The sequence below is a fragment of the Lynx rufus genome, unplaced genomic scaffold (assembly GCF_022079265.1).
Source record: "Lynx rufus isolate CCGP_SWC_20201006 ecotype Redwood Valley unplaced genomic scaffold, mLynRuf1.p SCAF_5, whole genome shotgun sequence".
NCBI classification, from domain to species: Eukaryota; Metazoa; Chordata; class Mammalia; order Carnivora; family Felidae; genus Lynx; species Lynx rufus.
In genome coordinates, this window is record NW_025814867.1 from 10,921,623 (window position 1) to 10,945,112 (window position 23,490).

The window sequence follows — 23,490 nt, forward strand, 5'->3', positions numbered from 1 at the left end:
AGGGGGATGATAAATTTCCAGGATTAAATAAACTCATATATATGAAACACTAGACGAGTGCTAAATGTGCTTTGCTACTATTACTTTAATTGACAGTTTCCGAAACTACGTGTTGATATATTTAGGGAAATTAGGTGAAGGGGACATGGAATCTCTCTGTACTACCTTTGCAACTTCCTGTGGATCTGTAATTATTTCAAAATAAAATGTTTTTAATTTTTTAATGTTTATTTTATTTTTGACAGAGAGAGAGTGAGAGACAGAACTTGAGTGGGGGAGGGGCAGAGAGAAAGGGAGACAGAATCCGACATGGGCTCCAGGGCTCTGAGCTGTCAGCACAGAGCCTGACGCGGGGCTCGAACCCACGAACTACAAGATCATGACCTGAGCCTAAGTCGGACACTTAACCGACTGAGCCACCCAGGCCCCCCAAAATAAAAAGTTTTTTAAAGCACAGTTTAAAATAAGCAACTGATGTGAAAGACTGTGAAGACAGAATGTTATATGAAAAAAGCAAGATGCAGAACAAGGTGTTTAGTAAGCCCTATTTTGTGTAGAAAAATGGGGAAGGGAATAAGAATATAGATTTGCCTATGTAAAATGAAATTCTAGAAGGGCATATTAGAAACTAGTAACAGTGGCTACTTGGGAAATGGGCAATAGACTTTATTTTTGAACTAAGTGGCTGTGATACCAATTTAAAAATATTTAAAAATAAATAAGGGCAGTAGGACGGTCTAGTGTTAAAGACGAGCATGTTATAAATCCTGGACCGTGCTGGCATTGATTCTGGAGAAGGAGGGATGATTATGTGCACCGAGTCTTGGACTGAGCTAGTTTAGTTCTGTGGAGGAGAGGAACAGACACACCCACAGGCTTACCCACCCACATTCCTGCACAGCATCTTGTGTCCAAACAAAAGATGCCCAAATGGATACTAACCATGATGCTGTAATGACCAATGGATAAACTCTCCCAAATTTCTTGATATTTCTGCAAGCTCTGGCTCTTACCTCCTCAAACGTCTTTTTTAGCGACATCTTAGGGTAAGTTATGCTAGCTGCTATTAACAAATAGCTCCTAAATCTCAGGGGTGTAATACGGCAGTGAGTTTTTATCTTTATACCTGTTATAATACAATGTGGACCCCAACGGTGGGGGAACATTCTCCATGTAAGGATCCAGGATGAAAGACACCCTATCATCTTCCACATAAAGCTTCCGGGTCATCCTGGAAATTGATAACCAATCAGCACACAAGAAGAACAAAGAATCGAACAACATAACCGACCCCCAAAAGTGGCATTTTTTTTCTTTCCTCTTGCCAGTGGCCAGAACTCAATCACCTAAAACTGTTGGGTTGCTGAGAAATATATTTTAACCGTGTGCATCACAAAATAATTAATTTAGTGAACATGTAGAATTATCTCTGTCGCAAGCAACTAGTGATAGGATCATACGATTCTTCTCCTTTGATGTTAACGATTTCCTGCTTTTCGCGGACTTTTACAAGGGATCCTGAACTAGACTGCATACATATCATTCCCACTTGCTCCAGTACCACTGGACCTTCCGTCCAAACCAAAGGTAACATGGCTTACTTCAGAAACTCGAATCACTTATAACTTCAGTAAATTGGTAGAATATTATGCTTAGGGTCTCCTAATCTAACTTATTTCCTCAAAAAAAAAAAAATAAGTTCACCATCAACTTACTTTATATACCGTCACAAAAATTTACAAAGATTATGTGGTAAAATTATAATGGCAATGCATTACGGAAAATCACACACACTTGATGGCATACAATTAATTCTGGACAAATTTCAGCCTTTATTTTTTCAAAAACTGTGCCGTTCTCTTGTGAACTATCACATGTGTGCTGGGTCTTCTTATCCTCTACTTATCTCCTAAGTTCCTGAATATTTGCTTTGCTGCTTTCCGTTCACATCTTTAGGTTTGTTTTTACAGTTTGCTAATTCCATCTCTAGTTCCTGCCAAATCTACTCTTTAATCTGTCCAGTGATGTCATTTAAATTACATTCATCTCTACACATTCTTTTTTTTGAGACAGAGAGAGACAGAGCATCAACGGGGGAGGGGCAGAGAGAGAGGGAGACACAGAACCGGAAGCAGGCTCCAGGCTCTGAGCCATCAGCCCAGAGCCCGATGCGGGGCTCGAACTCACGGAACGTGAGATCATGACCTGAGCTGAAGTCGGACGCTTAACCGACTGAGCCGCCCAGGCGCCCCTCATCTCTACACATTATAATAGGTTTGTTTTCAAGTCTGCTTAGTGGAGTTATTTTTTTCTGTAGTAATTTGTCCTTAATATTTCATTTCTCTTTTTATGTTTTTACTTTCAAAATTACCGTTCAGACCGTCTACCATATTGCTCAATTATCTGAAACCTTGAGCATCTAATTCTTCTGTTTAAGAAAATCTATTGAATTTCACTCATAATGAGATATTTTGTAACTCTTTAAGTGCAGTCACCATCTGTCACCAATGTTATTACAGTATTATTGACTATATTCCCTATGCTGTACTTTTAATCTTTGGGGTTTATTTATTTTATAACTGGAAGTCTGTACATCTCAATCCTCATCACCTATTTTGCCCACCCGCCACCCCTCCCTCTGGCAACCAACAGTTTGTTCTCTGTATTTAGAAGTCTGGTTTTGTTTTTTAGTCTCCATATATAACAGAAATTACATGGTACTTGTCTTTTCTTAGCATAATACCCTGTGGGTCCATCCATATACATACACCACATTTCTTTATCCATGCATCTATCAATGGACCTCTAGGTTGCTTCCATGTCTTGGCTCTTGTACACAAGGCTGCAATAAACATAGGAGTGCGTGTATCTTTTCAAATTAGTGTTTTCATTTTTGGAGGGTGAATACCCAGTAGTGGAATTATTGGAACATGCGGTGACTCTTATTTTTAATTTTTTGAGGAACCTCCATGGTTCTTCAAAAGCCCTACACCGTGGCTGCACCAATTTACCTTCCCACCAACAGTGCGTGAGGGTTCCCTTTTCTCTACACCCGGGCCAACACTTGTTATTATTATTTTTTTACTGTTTATTTTTGAGAGAGAGAGAGAGAGGAAGAACAAGTGGGGCAGGGGCAGAGAGAGACGGAGACACCGAACTCATAGCAGGCTGACAGCACAGAGCCCGATGTGGGGCTCGAACCCATGAACTGTGAGATCATGACCTGAGTTGAACTCAGATGCTCAACGAACTGAGCCATCCAGGCGCCCCTTGTTTTATAATTTTTAAAGTGCATATGCAGTGAGACTGATTTATGCGAAGCCTATGTGGCTGGGACCCAGAGTGGGTGTTTGTGCTGGTTTTGTATTCAGTTCTGCCACTTACCTACTGGCATTACTGGGCCCATGTTCCAATTGTTTTTCTTTTTGCTTGTGGTTTCCTGGGTATCAGAATTCAAACCCCAAACCCGTCTGTGGTGTTGGGCTCACGGTTACAAGTTTTCAGCAGAGACCTTTTCCTCCACGTGCAACACCTTCCTTGTTTGTGCCTACGCATGGGTTTTCTTAGCCAGTTTCTTCCCCTGACAGCGTAGCCCATGGAAGGCTGTAGTTCTAGCATTAAGCTTTACAACCCTAACCCTTAGATATCGGAGAGCACCCCCACACCTTCCCCTGGAAGCCAGAGAGCCACCTTACTGCTCTAGCTGTCCGTCCCTAATTATTTCAGCCTCCTGGGGATTTCCCTTACATTCTAGTGAGATCAGCCCTGCGTATAAAAGGGACGCTGGTTATATATTCCTAGCTTTTGTAGGTATTTGAGGTGGTGGTGGTGGGGATTTCAAATTTATTAGTCCACTGCACGGCTAGAACTAGAAGGCCTCCACCCTACAATGATGATTATATAAAAATATCACCAAGCAATGGGAAGGAACAAAGGCAAATGGAAATAGATGTGTTTGAGGAGTGGGATTAGAGATGAGAACTTCATTTTAGAAATTACCCTTTTATTAGTGTTAATGCAACACAATTCAGGGAAAAAAAAAAAAGAGCTGACCTAAATAAATAAAACTCTTAACTAAGCCAATTTTTTAAAAAAGGGCCAGCAGCACAGGTTAGGTCATTAAATGTTTATTAAATCAAGCTTTTAAATTATATCCACCTACAGTCTGTAAACAGATACAGTACGCACGTAAGTAAAAGGCTCTTGGATTAGAAGTGGTGGAAAAACGAAAGATCCCTTTGTACACGGGCGCCTCATCCCTCCGCGGGCCGATGCCATGGGGCCAGGTTTTAGTTACGAGCTGAATGATAAACCAGTTTAGCTGAACTCCACCTGCTAGGATGGATTTCAAGACAGATATTTGTTCCACATGATAGTAGGCTGGATTATAGCAAGGCAACAGTGTAGTTTTTACATTCACAGATTGGCTGAACAAATTAAGCTTTTCTTCTAGATGTCTCCCTCCCTATTACCATAATTAGTAAGAAATGAGAATTAAAATAAATGATGGACCACAGGTGGTTACAAAAATAGATAACTCGTAGAGTAATAAATATCTACAGTTAGCAGAGCACAAACTTATAAAATTTGTCTTTTTCCATAATGTGCAGAATATTGTAAGTATGTTCAAGAGGTACAGTCAGCAGACTTCAGATCAGTGAGAGAACATTTGTAAAGAAAAAAACCATCAAGTACAAAACCCAGATTAGGAAGCCGAATGCAGATGAGAATATACGTAAGACAACATCCTAACTCCTCACATCTAATTATCCTACTTAATAGACACCACGATTAGCTTACAGCCCTTTACGTATCTTAAAAAGTAACTCTTTGTTACCTATGTACAAATTTTAAAAAAGAGTAATCATGAGACAAGCAATAATTGATTGACTTAACAGTGGCACTAAAATCAATAAAATTTGTAGATTTTGTGTGCTTTCATATACTTCTGTGTACAGGGATTTAAAATGCCCCCCAAAATGTTTTGGATTGAGTTTTTAAAATTCCCACAAAAATCTATCCTACGGTCATTTCAGGTATAGAAGGGAGAAAGCCCCAAACTGAAAGAAAAAAAAAAAAAAAGTCAAAATCCTACAAAGTGACTGAAAATCCATGAATATGTAAGTGACATTCATATGTTCCCTTAACACTTACCAAGTGCTATGTAAGGTAACTATAATGCTATCCTGAAATCAGTCTCATTTGAGAAGATACAGTGATTCCCATTCTAATTCTAGAATTAAAAGCACTTATTTGACATAATGTGCGTTTCAGCGAGGTTGACATCTACCTGTTGTACTGACAGTGTCACCTTAAATAAAGCTTCATCCAAGAGTCACGGCAGGCCTGAACTGTAAAAGCTCGGGGCTAACACCACCACAGGTAGGTGGCTATTCATCCTAACTTTTGCAGGGAGTGAAGGGTATACTGGAGCTGTCCTCAGGTCACCCCAGCCTCGAACAGCGTTCCCTTGAAAACTCGGCAAGTTTCTTTGCCAAAAACACCTCCATAGTCTAGAATGTGTTCGAGACCTGCCGGGTTAGAGAAGTTCCGCTGACACACTGACATGCATTGTCCACCTTCAAGAGGGATGTGCACGGGCAGCTTTCCCCAAACACGCTTGACCTTGCCAGGGAACACCTGAACAACCCGCGATCCCAGGACGCTCCTTTCCCGTGGAGCATGGTTTGAGAAGTGCCGATCTGGGTAGGATTTCTCAAGTAGTGGTTCTCAAATTGTAGTGAGCATCAGAAACACATGGAAGGCAGACTGAAGCATAGATACCTTACCCCGCTTCAGTGCCTGGGGTGGGGCCTGGGAACCTGCATTTCTAAGAGGCTCCAAGTGAAGCTGATGGAATGAGGACCGCGCTTTGAGTGGCATGCATCTAGACAATGCCCCACGCAAATGTCAGCGGCAGAAAGCCCTGCTAGAATCTCAGCAAAGGCTGCACATGGCATCTGCCACAACCAATTAGCTGCAGGTCTTCCAGCCCGGTGATGCCTGAGGTCTGGGCACCTTGCTGGGGTGGGGGGGACGCTGGACTTGACTCCCAGCTCGGCCCCCACTCGCCAGGTGACCAGGGCACAGGACTGCAACTCAAAAGACGAATAACAGAAGCCCCCTCTCAGTGGATCTGTGAGGCTTAGAGGAAATGTTTGCAGAAAGCTCTGCCTAACAAAAAGCATCAAACAAGGGTCATTAATCAGAAGAACGTGTCAGTCACAGCAGGAAAATCCCCGATGCATTTTCTGCCTTCCGCCACTGCTAAGCCTATGAAAGGAAGCACATTCTGGCAGCCAGTGAAGAGAAAAGGGGCTAAAAATGCAGAGAACTGCAGCAAGGGGGAGATACATTACGTGGATCACCTCATTAGAAGTATCTAATCGTCAAAAGAAAATCAACCCACAATCGAAGTAGTTAACTATGCTGGCTTTGAGCTAGAGTTTGAGTTACAGTATGTTGATCTTTGAACACGCTCACTCCTCCATTCTACCATGTTAATGCTGGTTCGGTCTTAACATCAAGATGATGAGGAAAAAAAAAAAAATCCCTTCACTCAAATGCATATGGATACAATGTAAAAAAATTTAGCTGAGCTAGTTCCCATCTGCAAAGCTACCACGGTGGGAAATTTTCAAAAGTAATTTTTAAAAAGGACCTTTAATTTTGGTTCATAGAAACATCCACGGCATGAGAAATGAACACAGACACGCACGTTCACACGTGTCTAGGTGTTGCCCAACACATCTTAGCCGGCGAACTGCTTCTGGCAATTCAAACACCAACCGGTAAAAATTCATACACACACTCATGATGCGATTAGGGTCAAGCGAACGTCGTATTGCCAAGTCCCAGTTTCCATTTGAACGAAAAAGACTGATCAAGAAAGGCAGCACGGTCCCCAGCACACCGCACGAGCCACTTTATACGTGCTCTGGATGGCTCTGGAGACAAGACAACATCTCTTGCACGGGTTTGCCTTCGTAGCAGATCTGATACACGGCTGTAAACAACGGGAACCTGGTTGGGAAAAAAGAATGTGAAAAGACAAATTAGGCCATCTGGTTTACCCCCCTGAACAAAGTCGTCTTCCTCTCCTGCCTAACGGATCGCAGGCAGGCGTGCTTCTCTGGACAACACAGTGAACGCCTTCCACATCCGTTACTTGGTCGGCAGAGAGCCTCTGCACTGCGGCTCTCGTCGGTACGACCCAGACCACCCTCTGCCGACTTGTTTGGAATGCACGGTCTACAGAGGAGTCATGGTCATCCTCGCAAGGGCCATCTGTGGTCATTTACATGCAGCTCAGGCTCTTGGTCAAGTCTGGAGCGAGTCCAAGTTTCTGTCACTGTGTTAAAAGGCGGGAGAATAAATTTTAACTTGCAAGGAGGTACTGCTCTCCCTTCTCCAAAGGGGATCACCCAAGGACAGAGATGAGGCAGCGCACACGTTACCAGAAATAGTTCAGGCCTGGAACACTCCTGCAAAAATCAATGTGGGCACCCACAATTAGCAAAGCACTGATCTCAAGTTGGAAGCCGCGCTGTGAACACAAATATAAAGGAAGGTTTGAAATGGCCGAGGGTATAAAGGTTTGTGCTAATAAACCACTGTGAGAAAAGACAGCATTATCCCCAGGGTACAGCGGGCTCAGCAAGTATTTTTTAATTTATTTTATTTTTTTAAGGTTTATTTTTTTATTTTTGAAAGAGAGAGAGCGAGAGAGAGAGGAATCCCAAGCAGGCTCCACACTGTCAGAGCACAGCCCAACGCAGGACTCAATCCCACAAACCAGGAGATCATGACCTGAGCCGAAATCAAGAGTCGGATGCTTAACTGACTGAGCCACCCAGGCATACCAGTATTTTTTTTTTTAAGTTTATTTATTTAAGTAATCTTTACACCCAACATGGGGCTTGAAGAGATCAACCCCGAGATCAAGAGTCACATGCTCTTCCAACTGAGCCAGCCAGGAGCCCCTCAGCAAGGATTTTTTTTAATGGCAGATATCACTAAGGAAGTAACAGTTAATTTCAATCAGGCTTGAAACAGTTAATTTCAATCTCTCACACACACACACACACACACACACACACACACACGCTCACAGCCCAAAGTGAGTTTGACAGAATCAATAGAGTCTTAAAGGCCATTCTGAAAATGATCTAGCTGGAATCCTTTAATGACAACTTAATTTAAGAAGAGCAAACAGCTCTGATAGGTCATACGTCTATCACTGGCACAGAATGTTTTGTTATTTTTTTTGGAGTCAAATCTGACTCCATAGCCTATGAGCTCTAGGCAAGTTTCACAACCCCTCTCGCCCTGTTTGCAATGTAATATGGGGCCAGACCTGTTGTCTTATGTGACTTCTATTTAATGTGTACAGTGTGCATGGTGGGTATGCAGTAAGTGACAGCTTCTACACACAGTCACAAGATGGCCATCGCGTCCTAGCAAGCTCCCAGAGGACAGAGCCCCAGTCTCTTTTGTTCACCTCTGCATCCTCAGTGCATGGTTGGTGGGGAGGGGCTACTCAGGTGCTCAGCGAGTGTTTACTGAATGGACTACTGCGAACGGGAGTTAGAGCCTGCAGACTTTTGCCCCTTTTTTCTTTCCATGGCTTAGTCTTCCCGTCCCTATGATGAGAAACTGTGCGTCCCCAAAGCACGGGGGCAGGTGACGAGTGGCCACCCAAAGCCATTCCCAACCCCCTTCTCTCTTTACCAACGTTGCCAATAGCCTAGTGCTCACTTTCCCAGCCTTTCCTTCTCCTAGAATTAGTCAATGAAGCAAGTTCTAGCGAGCAAGACACAACACGTCCGCGAAGGGCTTCTGGGGAAGGCACTCCTCTCCTCGAGAGGCACTGGAGGGAAACTCTGCTCCCCAGGACTGCATCTGCCCTGGGTCTCTGAGTGCAGCTGTGTGAGTGTGTGAGGTATGGAACTGCTGCCGCCATCTTGAGCTGTTGAGGGAAAGCCAATGGAATCACTGAGATTCGAATCTTTTTTCATCTAAATCCAAGTTAGTTAACATATAGTGTAATGATGGTTTCAGGAGTAGAACCCGGTGACTCATCCCCTACCTATAACACCCACTGCTCATCCCAACAAGTGCCCTCCTGATGCCCATCACCCATCTAGCCCATCCTCCCACCCCCATCCACCCTCAGTGTGTTCTCTGTATTTAAGAGTCTCTTATGGTTTGTCTCCCTGTTTTTATCTTATTTTTTCCCTCCTTTCCCCTGTGTTCATCTGTTTACTGAGATTCTAATCTTAAAGCACTGTGCCAACACCAATAACGTCCACCTCCAAAATCCTTGTTCTATGAGAAAAATAGACCTATTGTTTGAGCATTTAAAAAAAATTTTTTATAGGGGCGCCTGGGTGGCGCAGTCGGTTAAGCGTCCGACTTCAGCCAGGTCACGATCTCGCGGTCCGTGAGTTCGAGCCCCGCGTCGGGCTCTGGGCTGATGGCTCGGAGCCTGGAGCCTGTTTCCGATTCTGTGTCTCCCTCTCTCTCTGCCCCTCCCCCGTTCATGCTCTGTCTCTCTCTGTCCCAAAAATAAATAAACGTTGAAAAAAAAAATTTTTTTTTATGCTTGAGAGAGAGAGAGAGAAAGTGTGTGTGTGTGTGTGTGTGTGTGTGTGTGTGTGTGAGCAGGGGAGGGGCAGGGAGAGAGGGAGACCAGAATCCCAAGAAGGCTCCAGGCTCTGAGTTCTCAGCACAGAGCCCGATGTGAGGCTCAAACTCATGGACCATGAGATCATGACCTGAACCAAAGACACCTAATCGCCTGTGCCACCCAGGTGCCCCATGTTCGAGGCGTTTTTAACTGGGCATTGCTCTTGCAGCCAAAAGTACCCCTGAGTTTCACAACCAGCACCTTCCAAAATGGATTATGTAGATGGGATGCTAACAAGATATATGGAGTATGGGGGAAAGAATTTCTATGGACAAGTAACTTCTTTAATTCTCACAACCACCCTGTGAGGTGGATAATAACATTATCCCCATTTCATAGACAAGGAAACTGAGGCACAGTTTCTGACTCTGGAGCCAACATTCAACCCCTCGGCCATACTGACCGTCTAAATGCTATTTTCTATATGTAACATAAAACGCTACAAGGCCAATTAGATCCATTTGGGGAACTCTCTAAATGAGGTTAGAGGTGAAAGGAGGGCAAAAGACAATATTTCACAGAAAAATATCGACATAAGCCGATCAATCAGCCATCCCACTAATGGATACTGAGGGCTTACAAAGCGTCAGGCTTCAGCCAGGTGCAGGCTGTAAGGTGTTATAAATCAGGCCCCGGGGCGCCTGGCTGGCTCCCGATCTCAGGGTCATTGAGTTCAAACCCCACACTGGGTGTAGAGATCACTTAAATAAATAAAACTTAAAATTAAGAAAAAAAAAAAAAAGATGCCTAGGTGGCTGGTCGGTTAAGTGTCTAACTTCGGCTCAGGTCATGATCTCACGGTTCGCAATGTTGAGCCCCTCATCGGGCTCTCTGCTGTCAGCATGGAGCCTGCATCAGATCCTCTGTTCCTTTCTCTCTCTGCCCCTGCCCCACTTGTATTCTCTCTCTCTCAAAAATAAATAAAACATTAAAAAAAATAAAAAATAAATAAGGCCCCAGCCATCAAGGAGCTTACAACACTGTTCTGGCCTGAATTGTGCTTACAGTCCCCAAGTTCATCCAACGAAGCCCCAATCCCCAGTACCTATATTTGGAGAGAGGGCCCATGAGAAGGTAATTAAGGGGTTCATAAGTGTGGGCCCTAAACCAGTATGGCTGGTGTCCTTACGAAAAAAGGAGATTAGGACTCACACATGGACAGAGGGAAGACCATGTGAAGACACAGGGGGAAGATGGCCATTTACAAGCCAAGAAGAGAGGCCTCCGAGGAAGGCACCTGCAGACACCTTGATCTTAAACCTCCAGAACTGTGACAAAACAAATTTCTGCGGCGTAAGCCTCGCGGTCTGTGGGATTTTGTAACGGCAGCCCTCACAAACGAATACAAACATGTTACACTCACACATGCTCACAAAGATGCACGCACAGGAAATTTAATAAAGCCAAGCTGACAGCAGAAGAAAAACCCAGACAACTTTACTCTGTATCCAGGGGAGACTGGTTAAATAAACCGTGGTTTTCCCACACAGTGGGATGTTCTGCAGCCATTAAATGAGATGTATAGGTGTGGATGGGGCACGATCTTCAAATCATATCCTAACGTGAAGAAAAGCAAGGGACAGAACCGAACGAGGAGCACAGCACCCATTACAGAAACGGAAGCAGATACTAAAAACTCAGAGAGTGCCTGCGGCTAAGGTGGGGATCAAGAGCCACTTTTCACTGTGTGCCTTGTTCCAGAATTTGGCTTTCTTTAAGTTTTATTTGAAAGAGAGAGAGAGAGAGCGCGAGCCTGCAGGGGAGGTGCAGAGGGAGAGGGAGAGAATTCTAAGCTGGCTCCAGGCTCAGTGCAGAGTTCAATCCCACAACCCTGGGATCATGACCTGAGCTGAAATTAAGAGTCAGATGCTGTATTATGCACAGTGAAATAAGCCAGTCAGAGAAGGACAGATACCATATGTTTTCACTCATATGTGGATCTTGAGAAAGTGAACAGAAGACCATGGGGGAAGGGAAAAAAATAGTTACCAACAGAGAGGGAGGGAGGCAAGTCATAGGAGACTCTTAAATACAGAGAACAAACTCAGGGTGGACAGGGGGTGGGGGAGAGGGGAAAGTGGGTGAAGGGCATTGAGGAGGGCACTTGTTGGGATGAGCGCCGGGTGCTGCATGTAAGCGATGAACTACGGGAATCTACCCCAAAAACCAAGAGCACACTTTACATACTGTATGTTGGCCAATTTGTGAATTATATTAAAAAAAAAAAAAAAAGAATTAAATCCAATGAAATAAAAAAAATAATAAAACGAGAAAAAAAAAAGAGTCAGATGCTTGGGGAGCCTGGGTGACTCAGTAAGTGTCCGACTCTTGGTTTCCACTCAGGTCATGACCTCACGGGGTCAGGCCCTGCATCGGCTTCCGTGCTGAGAGCGGGGAGCCTGCTTGGGATTCTGTCTCTCCCTCTCTCTCCGGCCCTCCCTGACTTGTGTGTGCACATTCTCTCTCTCCCTCTCTAAATACATTTTTTTTAAAAAGCATCAAATTTCTTTTTTTTAGCAAGAGCATGTGCTCCCTGCCCCCCCTCCAAATCTGAAGAAAGAAAGTGAAACTGTACATTTATGTAATAAGCCCACAGCACATGAGCAGAGGTACGGTCTACACCTGGGGCCCGCAAGCCACAGCCTGAGAAGCCGGTCTGCTCTGTGGCCTGTTTTGTACTGCCCGCAAGCTAAGTACGATTCTTACATGTTTCAAAGGCCGTAAAAGGAAAAAAAAAAGGATATATGACAGAGAGCTATATGTAAGCTGCAAAGACTAAATATTTATTATGTGGTTCTTTCCACAACAAGTTTGCTGGCCGCCTGTGTAAACAATATGTTCAAAGCGGGGAAAGTTATTTGTGTCTGGAGGATATGGATGAAGGCTTCTCCGAGGACAGACCCGGGCCACCCCGAGGATGGTCAGGGCTGACGTGGACGTCGAGGAGGGCCGTCCAGGCAGACCAGACAGCAGGAGGACAGACGCACACAGAAGTCCGAGAAGGAGGTGTCTGGGGCAAAGGGAGGTCTGCTTCAAGTGAAGAAGGGGTCGTAGGGGTTAACAGGACGGTTAGAAAGTACAGCTGGCACACGACTGAGAGGCTGCCCCAGATGCCAGCCTAAAGGACTCGCTCTGGATGTGCAGGAAGCTTGTGAATGTGAACACTCCAGGGAGAAGGCACCGTGGCAATCACAGGTCCACCAGTTCCATTCGGTGGATAATGAAAACTGGGGCACAGGACAGATAAAAATACGACCTACCCAGGACCACCTGGCTCGTAAGCCACAAGGGGCCTTCAATGCTGCCCTCCGGCTCACTGCTGTTTCTGTAGCCACGGAGAAGAGAAGGGAGAGGAGAAGGAAAGGGAGGAAGACCCGGGTAGTGATGGCTGGGATGAAAAAGGGAAAAAATCAAGGTAAGAGGTGATGTCGAGGGCAGAGAGCGGAAGGGAGGCTCGGCCTGAGCGGCTCTGGGAGGCGGTGTAGGGGAACGGAGGGCCCCACAGGATCTGCACTGCGGCCTGGGGGGAGCGTGCTGTGCCCTAGAACCCGGCAGCGACCTCATTAAGCCCAGGCTCAGGCCTGTTCAGTTTCTAATCAGAAGAACGAAAATGGGACAGGACAGAGGAGGGGCATCCGCTCAGAGGTGAGTGTCGCCTGCTTGATTACACCTGCTTTTTCAAACAGGCAGGTACTGATCCCAGAATGCCAGTTCCATTCCGCGGCCTCCCCGAGTTCCACGATGACGACGTAACCCCGGCCAACTCGTCCAATGATAGGATCCTATCGAATACACCCCATGGTAGCACACAGATGCCACTTTAAAACCGTGACTGGGAGATAATCATCATCTGCCAACAGCCAAGTATTTTCCTAAGACTTAAAAAAATTCCTGATAAATACTTAACGGTCATCAAAGTGGACCCGCCACAAACACACTACTGTGTGCAGTTAAGTACGTAAGGAAAACCGGGGCACATCGGAGGAGGGATCTTCCTTTTAGTCGCGATTTAAAGGTAATTCTCCACCTCCGGAGGCCTGTTTGTGACTTCCATCTCTGCCGGGCCGCTCTGAAAAGCCATTTCAGAGAACTAAAATGCAAATTAAAGAAGGAAGACCAATGCCCTGCCCTCCTTCATTTCCACTTGTTCATGGGGAGCGCGAAGGCTGCTCAGTTTGTACTGGTGCAGAGAGGACAGCTGGGCGTAGGGGAGGGAACGGTGTGTGGTCGGGAACAGCAGATATCCGGACTGGATGGAGAGGATGAAGGAAACACACCAGCACGCACGTCCGTAACCACCACCGGCTCAGTGAGAAGCGTGTGCTCCAGATTGGCCACAGCTGGTAGCTTCTCCACCGGCCCCCTCCTCCCGGCCCCCTCCTCTTCCGGGCGACCAGGCCTCCCCCCTCCGTCCCGAAGAGTTCAGGATACACAGAATATGCGCATACATACGTCCATGTGCGCATTTATTAGATGGTGTCTAATATCAGCTGGCATCCTGGTTAGGGATGAAGGTTCAGCCAACCAGCAAGATAAAGGGCTGTGTGGCAGGTAGGCCACAGGGCGGCCACGGAGAGGGTGGCAGCTTTTGTGGTGCTATAGGGTTTACTCCCTCGATCGAGCGGCAAACGGAGCCGGCCCAAGCCCACCTTGAATAGTTTCGCAGCTCGGAAGGGTCACAGAGGACCCAGCGACTGCAAAGCTGCTCACTAGACCTTAACACAGGGCCCTTCTAGGGGTAGAATTCCGGAGTAACCTCCACTTTCTTCTCTTCTCAATTGTTTGACATTTTATTAACAACACTGTATCTTTTTTTTTTTTTTTTAATCTTATTTATTCATTCTGAGAGAGAGAGGGAGGAAGAGCAGAGAGAGACAAGAATCCCAAGCAGGCTCTACACTGTGAGCACAGAGCCCAACGCGGGGCTCAGACTCACAGACCCGTAAGATCATGACCTGAGCCAACATCAAAAGCCGGATGCTCAATGGACTGAGCACCCCCGCCAGGCGCCCCTCAAGACTACATCTGTTTATAACATTTTCTTTTTAATTTAAAACCTAGGACACGGGGCTCTTGGCAAACATCCTGCAGGAAAAAGCAGAACCTCAAACTTCATGTTTTGTAACGAGCTTCACGGAATTGAGTTCTGCTCCCTGAGGTGGGGCCCGGGTCCGTGTCAGCGCTCCTTTCCAGGGCAGGAAGAAGTTCGCGTCACGCTAAGGACGGAACTAATCCAGGGGGGTTCTGCACGCACCTGTCAAGCAGCTGTGCCCGTGCGCACCGGCCGGGCTGGCGGTCAGGAGGGAAGCAGGGGGTGGCCCCCCTCTGGTCGCAGGGACATTGCGGGGTACTTACTTGTCGATCAGCCCCTTCTGTTTCAGGATCCGGTACACTTCAGCAGAAGTCTGAGGTCCCTGGAGCTTCTGTCCATTCAGCATGTCTTTCTCCAACTCTTCAATGGTCTTAAAAACAAGGATGCAAACGCTATGGTAAAGACTAGAGAATCCCTTCTTTCAAGAGGTGAGCTGGGGAAGGGAGCTGCGATCCCCCCCTACGAGCCAAGGAAAGAGAGACCTACAAGCTACAGGGCTAAGGCCTCAGTACTCTTAAGGGAAAGGAGACAGGCATGGGCAGGACACGCCCAGCAAACGACAAATGCTGGGCTCTATCCCCGCTGCACTGTGGCTCGCCCCGGCCCAAGAGTCTCAAGTGAGGGAGGAGGGGTGGGCGAGGGCAGGGCGAGGGCAGGCCAGGGGCTACCTTCCCGGTTCTGGCAAATGCCTCGGCCACCCTGCGGTTCCGGCCTCCGTAGCAGGTGGTGATCAGGTCGGCCACGCCGCAGCTCTCCAGGAAGGTGGCCGTGGACACCTGGCCCTTGCAGAAGATCTTGGCGAAAGCGATCATCTCCATGAGCCCCAGGCGGATGACGGCAGCTTTGGTGTTGTCTCCGCTGTGGAGGCCATCGCAGAACCCGGCGCCCACGGCTACGATGTTCTGGAAGGAATCGGGGAAGCCCAGGCATGCCCGTCACACACCCGCCGCAGACAAGAGGGCTGGGAAGGTGGGGGCAGAGGCGGAGGCAGGGACCCCCGGCCCGCGGTCGGAACGCTCCGCCCCAGCGTCCCCAGCGTCGGCTCCTGTGCCCTGACTGTCAAAGACGAAAGGAGGGACCAGCCTTCTGTGCTCCCGTTCGTAGGACCAAGAGCCCGGGTCTGGGGTTAGTAGGAGACAGCAGCTGAGGAACATCGGCCAGAGAGCTAGAACGGTTGCTCCTAGTCTCTGGCTAAACATTGTTTGCACAAACTGACTTTCTGTCTTTTTTGTTTCCAAATGCTTTATTCAGCTTGAACGGTCATACGGGAAGGTATGCAGGTCACAAGCACACGGCTCGATGATATGCTCCCAAACCAAACACCGCCCTGTAACCGGAACCCTGATCCAGAAACAGAACGGAACCAGTGCCCCAGAATGCCACCCTCACACCCTCTTCCAGTCGGCACCCCCAAAAGGTAGCCAGTCTCCTGGCTTCTACCAGCATAGATTTGCTTTACCTGTCTTGAGATTTTATGTGAAAAGAGGCGCACAGTATGTAACCGTTTGTGTCTTTGTCTCAGTTGGACATCATGTTTGTGAGATTTAGCTGTATTTTTACCTACAGCACACTGATTTTCATTGCTGTTCTGCACTCCACCGTGTGAATACAGTGCAGTTTGTTTTAAATTTTTTTAAATGTTTATTCATTTTTGAGAGACAGAGAGAGACAGAGCATGAGTAGGGGAGGGGCAGGGAGAGAGGGAGACACAGAATCCGAAGCAGGCTCCAGGCTCCGAGCCGTCAGCACACAGCCCAACGCGGGGCTCGAACTCACGGACGGCGAGATCATGACCTGAGCCGAAGTCAGATGCTTAACCGACTGAGCCACCCTTGGCACTGGGGTAGTTCCCAGTTTGGGGCCACGGCAAATGGTGCTGCTGTGGCCACGCTGGCCCATATCCCTTGGTGACCACAAGCGGGCATTTCGGTTGGGTGTGTACCCAGCAGCGGAGTTGCTGGGTCCGTAGGTCTACGTATGTGCCGGTCAAGTTTCAGCCTTTTGCCTCATGCAATTATCCCTATGCAAGCACTCGTGGGGCCCCCGCTCTTGCATGAACTCGCCACACACAAGGCAGATGAGACACAGACCTGCCTCTCCAGAAGCGGATAATCTGTTGATGGGTCAGCAAACGAAGGGCCATCTGCATGTTTGGGTAAATAATGTCGTACTGGAAGCCAGGCACCGTGCTTATTTGTGTACCATCTGTGGTTGCCCTGGTGCTGTTAACAACAGATTTGAGTAGTTGCGACACAGACCATAGGGGCCACAAAGCCCACAACATTTCCTGTGTGGCCCTTACAGAAAAAGTTTGCCTACCTCTGGCCTAATGGGACAACAAAACGTGTGACGATAATTATAACCTGGGCAGAAAGTGATGTTCTGCAAGAGGTACCGAAAATCTGATTTTCCTTTCAACCCATGTGTATTAAGCATGCCGTGTGGGGGCGGGCCCTGGTGGCAGAGGACGTGGGGGCTGAGAGCGCCCCCAGGGAGGGGCTGCAAAGACAGAACGCGGCCCAAAGCTTGTCCTCAAAGAGTTGACGATAGGGGCGCTGGCTGGCTCAGTCAGTTAAGCGTCCGACTTTGGCTCAGGTCATGATCTCGCGGTTCATCAGATCGAGCCCCTCATTGGGGTCTGTGCTGGCAGCACAGAGCCTGCTTCGGATCCTCGGTCCCCGTCTCTCTCTCAAAAATAAATAAACATTTTTTTAAAAAAGTTGACACAGGGCGCTTGGGTGGCTCAGTCCGTTAAGCGACTGACTTCAGCTTGGGTCATGATCTCACAGCCCATGAATTCGAGCCCCATGTCAGACTCTGTGCTGACAGCTCGGAGCCTGGAACCTGCTTCAGATTCTGTGTCTCCCTCTCTCTGCCCCTCCCCTGCTCGCTCTCTCTCTCTCTCTCTCTCTCTCAAAAATAAACAATAAAAAAAATGTTATAAAAAGATCAGAGACCCGACATGAACACGTGCAGGTTTTAGATGAATTCGCACTTTCTGTGTTCTCGATAGTCTCCCAGGGGGTTATGAGCTGTTCGGACAGAGCAACCAAGCAGCCTCCAGGGGGGTCAGTCTCGCCCTACAGAGGTCCGACTCCATTTAGACCCTGCTTCCTACAGCTAGCTGCAGGTAGAGCTGACGAGGATTCGGGTCTTCTGCAGAGCGCTTAGGTTTCCAAAAGCTACCGACTTCTGTCCGGACCCTGCAAAAGCCTCCCAACCCCTTCCGGCCACACAGGCAATGTGAACTGCAGGCTTCGTGAGGCCCCGACGGCGGCCATGTCTCCCCAAGCACCCACTGTGTGCGCTCACTGACGCAGGAAGTGGGCGGTTCCTGGCGTGGCACACTCTAGGGTCTGGCAGCATCCGGAAGAGAGGAGGGGACAGGCAGTGTGAGAGGAGCCCTGAGGTGCGGAGGGGCAAAACAACACCCTGACCCTTTACGTGGGGCGCTGTGCAAAGACGAGCCGGGGATGGTAAGAACACGCAGGGCTGGGTCCAGACAGACCCAGACACCCCTCCTGGCAGAGAAGCCGGACTAAGCAAGCCATGGGGAGGCACCAAAAGCACACGCACGATATCCAGATGGTCTCTGGTTCTGACTCTGCTGTGTGACCTTGGGAAAATTACTCCACCTCTCTGAGCCTTCTTGGCCTCAGTATTAAAGCTTAGAGAAGATCTTTCAAGGCCTTTCTAAGGTGGTGACATCCCTCCAGGAAAGCTGGTACAGCTGTGGCCTGCCCTGGGGCTGCAGATAAGTGGGACAGTGCTGAGGCAACAAAGAGACACCTGGGGACCTGTAGGAGGACTGACCACCAGGCCGTGAGGCCAACTGCCGGGTGAGCCTGCCAAATGGTTTTATTGAAGTTACCATGGCAACATGTCAAGGACCCAGATGGTTAGACTGTTAAAATGGCTCTCTGACGCTCCCTCGACTGTCTCCTGTGCCCCCTTTGCCATGATGGGACCCATTCTGGGGGTTACTTGACAGACCAACCACAATACGAGGCTATATATCGAAGGAGATAAAACAGCTTCCTTCCACCAGGGGGCTCCTAGACACAGAGGAGAGAGGGATTATTTACAAAGTGCCCCCCGGTGAGGCCCCCGTGCACACAGTCTCACCGGCACTCTCCGGAGAGCCCTCACACGTGTGTACCCAGCCCCCTGGCGGGCTCAGGGAGGTTCAGTCTTCCCAGGAAGACAGGCCCTTCGTCCGGCCCCTCAGGCCAACTCTCTTCGCTGGGCCTTACTGCTTCCAGGGTGTGGCTAACGTGGCCCGGCCACTCCCACCCCACCTAGGGTCAGAGACCTTCCTGAACCCTCCGCAGCCAGGCAGGTGTCAAAGGGGAGTGCCTCTCTGGCCTTCAGGAAGGCTTAGGAAGTAAACAGGGTAGGCTTAGGAGAAGAAAAGATTTATGGAAGGAAATAACAAAAACAACACTTAATCTTATCGACCCTCTAAGTGCTTCCTGTAGTATTAACTGGTTTAATCGTCACAACATTCCTACAAGGCGGGTCCCATTATCATGCAAAGAGGAGGTGAGGAAACCCACACACAGGGGAAGTAGTTCCCCCAAGGTCACACAGTGGGTACCTGCCCGACCAGGCAGCCTGGCCCCAGAGTTCTCTCCAGGGGGTAGATCACACTGGGCCGCTGGGGGTCAGTGAATGAAAGGCACAGAGGGGCCACCTCAGATTCAAGATAAGAACTTTCTAACAGGAAGAGCTGACGTCACTAAATCTAAAAGACGTGGAGGTAAAGGAGTGAGCCCTCGGTCACTGGAAGCATCCAAGCAGGAGCTGTACTGGATGAGCCCTGAGCTCCAGAGCAATGCTTCTGACCTTTCGTGTCACTGCTCCCAGAGAAAAAGCAAATGAGGGTGTCCAAGGCCTGGGACTGCAGCCGACCTCTTGGCCCTTCTGTGACCCCCTTCCCCGCAGGGCACACAGGTCAGGATCACCCCAGTTTCCCCCAGATGGCTGACCTCCCCACTTTAGAAGGTGGGGGAGGAGGAGCAGGAGACCACGGCAGGGTAAACTCCTCCCTTCTAAGGGGACCCTGGGCGCCGATCCAGTTTAATCGCCTTATGATGGATCTTGAAACCCTCACTCTCTCCCCTCCACCACTTATCACTGTCAAAAGAAAAATAAACACACTGAGCCAGTCAGATCGTGTTTGAATAGCATCCGAACAGATGTCCTCTGAGATCACTCAGCTGTGAAAGTTATCATTATCCACTGTGCATTTAAATCTGCCTTAAACTATTCTGGAGCTAAAAATACCATGATTTTCAGAAGACAGGCGTGCGCGTAAGCCCTTCCCCATTTCCTGGGTTGTGGCAACGCTCAGAGGCAATCATTCGCCCTGAAGTGCCATCTTTGCAATTCTGAGCCAGGGCGGGTTGGATGGGACTCGATTCCTTCCACTCCTAGCCTCCCACAGAAAGAACATAAAAGTGGAGAAGCCGGCCAAGGCCGCCCGCAGGCTATGCAAACACGCTCCCCACCTAGGACGCAGGGCTCCGGTGAAACGCAGGCAGCAGGCAGCGGTCACTGCTTCCTGTACCCCCAACACTCCACCCGATTCTGCCTGAGGCCAGGTACCGGAGCTTTGGGCCTAGGGGAGAACTCTGACTGCACAGTGTGGGCCTACCCCCAGCAAGGCTGGCAGGTTAGGCTCTGCGTAGGGCGGCCTGGCTGAGGTGTCAACCCCGCACGCACGTAGCCCACCAGGCTGGGCACCCCGATGAGACGCGGCCTTAGAAATTTCTGCAGTGATGTAAATGCCTTACATCTGCTCACCCCACCGGGTAGCCACGAGCCACTGGGACTCACCAAAGACTCGTGTGGGGCTGGAGTCTTTGAAACTGAACCGTTAATTTTTTTTTTTTTTTTAAGTTTTAACGAATTCGAATGTAAATGCAAGTGGCCACACGTGGCTAGCGGGACCCAGCAGTGGCCCCGGCACTAGGCACGAGGTGGTGCAGCACAGCATGGCTTATCACAGCCAAAGCCCTGGAAGAAACCTGCACGCCCAGCAGTAGGGCTGTGTCATGTGGCTGTGGCACAGGTTAGGGGTTTATCTCCCCGCCTACTCTCCTCCTCCAGAGTCACAGCGTCCCTGACTTCGATGCAAATACGTGGCTAACCAGGGGACCCGACGTCCCTTGCAGCTAGGTGTAGTCACACGATGAGGTACTGCTCGTTCACACGAAACCATCTGCCTCCTGCAGATGTGATGGCTAGAGCTCTGGTCACCTTGTTTGTTGTTGTTTTTTAATGTTTATTTATTTTGAGAGACAGAGAGAGAACGCAAGCCGAGGAGGGGCAGAGAGAGAGAGAGAGAGAGGGAGAGAACCCCAAGCAGGCTCCACGCTGTCAGCACAGAGAGCACAGAGCCTGACATGGCGCTGGATCCCACAAACCACTAGATGATGACCTGGGCCGAAACCAAGAGTTGGACGCTTAACTGACAGAACCACCCAGGCACCCCTCTGGTTACCATTCTAAAACATGAAGACGAGCTGGGGCGCCTGGCTGGCTCAGTGGGTTGAGCGTCCGACTTCGGCTCAGGTCATGATCTTGTGATTCGTGGGTTTGAGCCCCGTGTTGGGCTCTGGTGCTGACAGCTCGGATCCTGGAGCCTGCTTCAGACTCTGTCTCCCCCTTCCTCTCCATCCCACCCCTGCTTGTGCTCTGTCTCTGTCTTTCAAAAATGAATAAACATTAAAAAGATTTTTTAAACAAAACAAAACACGAAGACAAGGGCCAATCCTTGTGAGCTGTTAGGAGCCTGGCTCCCTGAGGGTTGTGTGGAAAGGAGCTTTCCTTCGGATTGAGGATGTTTACATAAGAAAGAAATTTACTTCTATGGCATTCAGCCGCTATTATTTTGGTTCTCTGCTAATGAAACCCAATCCTGATAAAGCATCTCTGACACCACACACAGAAGAGTAGATAACTGTACAACTCCATTATAAAAGTTCTAGAAAACGTAAAGAGTAGTGAACAAAAGCAGAACAGCCTGGCTGGGGTGGGGACTGAAAAGGGACACAGAGAATCCCTTGGGGATGATGGAAATGTTCCCTATCGTGATTTTCAGGGTTATGCACACACCTGTTAAAACCCACTGTCTTAGGAACTTAAATGGATGCAGGTTAATGTACATGAATTATGCTTAAATAAAGCTGATATTTAAGACAGAATATCCCCTTACTGGAGATTAATATAAGTCAGAGGTAAAGGACATTCTGAAGGCAGTAAAATGCACTGCTCTAATATGATTTTGCAGAAAACCGTTACATTTTCTTTTTGGTTTTATCCTTGTAGTGGGTTGTTTTCAATTTTTATTTTTGTAGCTCAAACGTCATGTTTTTGAGCACAAAAAAAGGACAGTGTACATTTCTTTGATTGCTAGTATAGAGATTACTAAAGATTGTTAATTTAATGTGAAAGAGGCAAACATGTGATACTTTTTGAACAGTAAGACCCAGTTTTTGTTTTTAAAAGCAGCCCTACGCCTACGAATGCTCACTAAAAAGACTGGCAGGGTATACAAAGCATCAACAGTGCATATCTCAGGATGCAGGGGCTATCGGTGATTTTTACTTTCTTTACATCCATCTGTTGTGTGAAACAGTGAACGTGCACTACTTTTATAATCAGGAAAAAACAACAGACTATTAATGGATGTGGGGGAAAAAAAGGCAAGGGAAAAAATTAAATTTCCTGACAACCTACAGGCCACTGACAGGCCTTTGAGACAGGAAGAGTGACCTTCCTCGAGGAACTCAGCTGCCTGGATGTTGATACTTTGCTAAGGGCAAAAGGCAAATCTTTTTTTTTTAATTTTTTTTTTCAACGTTTTATTTATTTTTGGGACAGAGAGAGGCAGAGCATGAACGGGGGAGGGGCAGAGAGAGAGGGAGACACAGAATCGGAAACAGGCTCCAGGCTCTGAGCCATCAGCCCAGAGCCCGACGCGGGGCTCGAACTCACGGACCGCGAGATCGTGACCTGGCTGAAGTCGGACGCTCAACCGACTGCGCCACCCAGGCGCCCCAAGGCAAATCTTAATCTTAGCTTAACAACATCCCGACCTCCAGGATCCTACGTCTCCTTTAACATATAAAAATGCCTTTGGAAACTTCCTTTATCTCTACCTCCCAAATCTATGTTAGCAATCATCCTCCAAGCATATGGCCCCTGATACACATCTAAAGGGTCTCACGACTAAAGTTTTAGTAGGCAGGAGTAAATGACATTTTCCTAACAACAGCTAGCCCCCATCAAGGTCCTGGAAACCTTGCTTCCAAAATTCCTCAGAGACTTTCCCTATCCCTAACCCCCTCCCAACTTGAAAGTAGACGGTCAGTCACCCCTCACAGCCCCAGTGCAGCTCTTTCTGTCCAGGGGTTCTGTTCCTGTGCTTTAGTGAAACCACCTTTTTGCACCGAAGATGTCTCAAGAATTCTCTCTTGACCGTTTGCTCTGAACCCCAACATTTCCACATCATCAATTACGCAATAAAAGAAACGTATGTCCATCTGTCCTTGCTTTGGTAGTCTCTGGCAAGGGAGGGATTCACTCTATTCAACTGGACACAAACCAGAAAAGTCAGGCTGTACATCGTAACCAAAGAACACCAGACTCAGATTCTTGGAACCCGCTTCCACACTCCGACTGTGCCAATATTCGCTACGTTTGA

General features: G+C 48.0%; 1 protein-coding gene across 1 annotated transcript in view; it reads right to left on the reverse strand.

The window, feature by feature from the left end:
- Positions 1-4,111: 4,111 nt before the first annotated feature.
- Positions 4,112-23,490, reverse strand: part of GPD1L (glycerol-3-phosphate dehydrogenase 1 like) — a 58,348-nt gene continuing 38,969 nt past the window's right edge. Inside the window, exons 6-8 of the mRNA XM_047099245.1 lie at positions 15,449-15,682; positions 15,044-15,150; positions 4,112-7,023 (exon numbers count right to left, since the gene is read on the reverse strand). Coding sequence (XP_046955201.1) covers positions 6,927-7,023; positions 15,044-15,150; positions 15,449-15,682 — 438 coding nt within the window. The 3' untranslated portion in view covers positions 4,112-6,926. The remainder of the gene's footprint in view (positions 7,024-15,043; positions 15,151-15,448; positions 15,683-23,490) is intronic.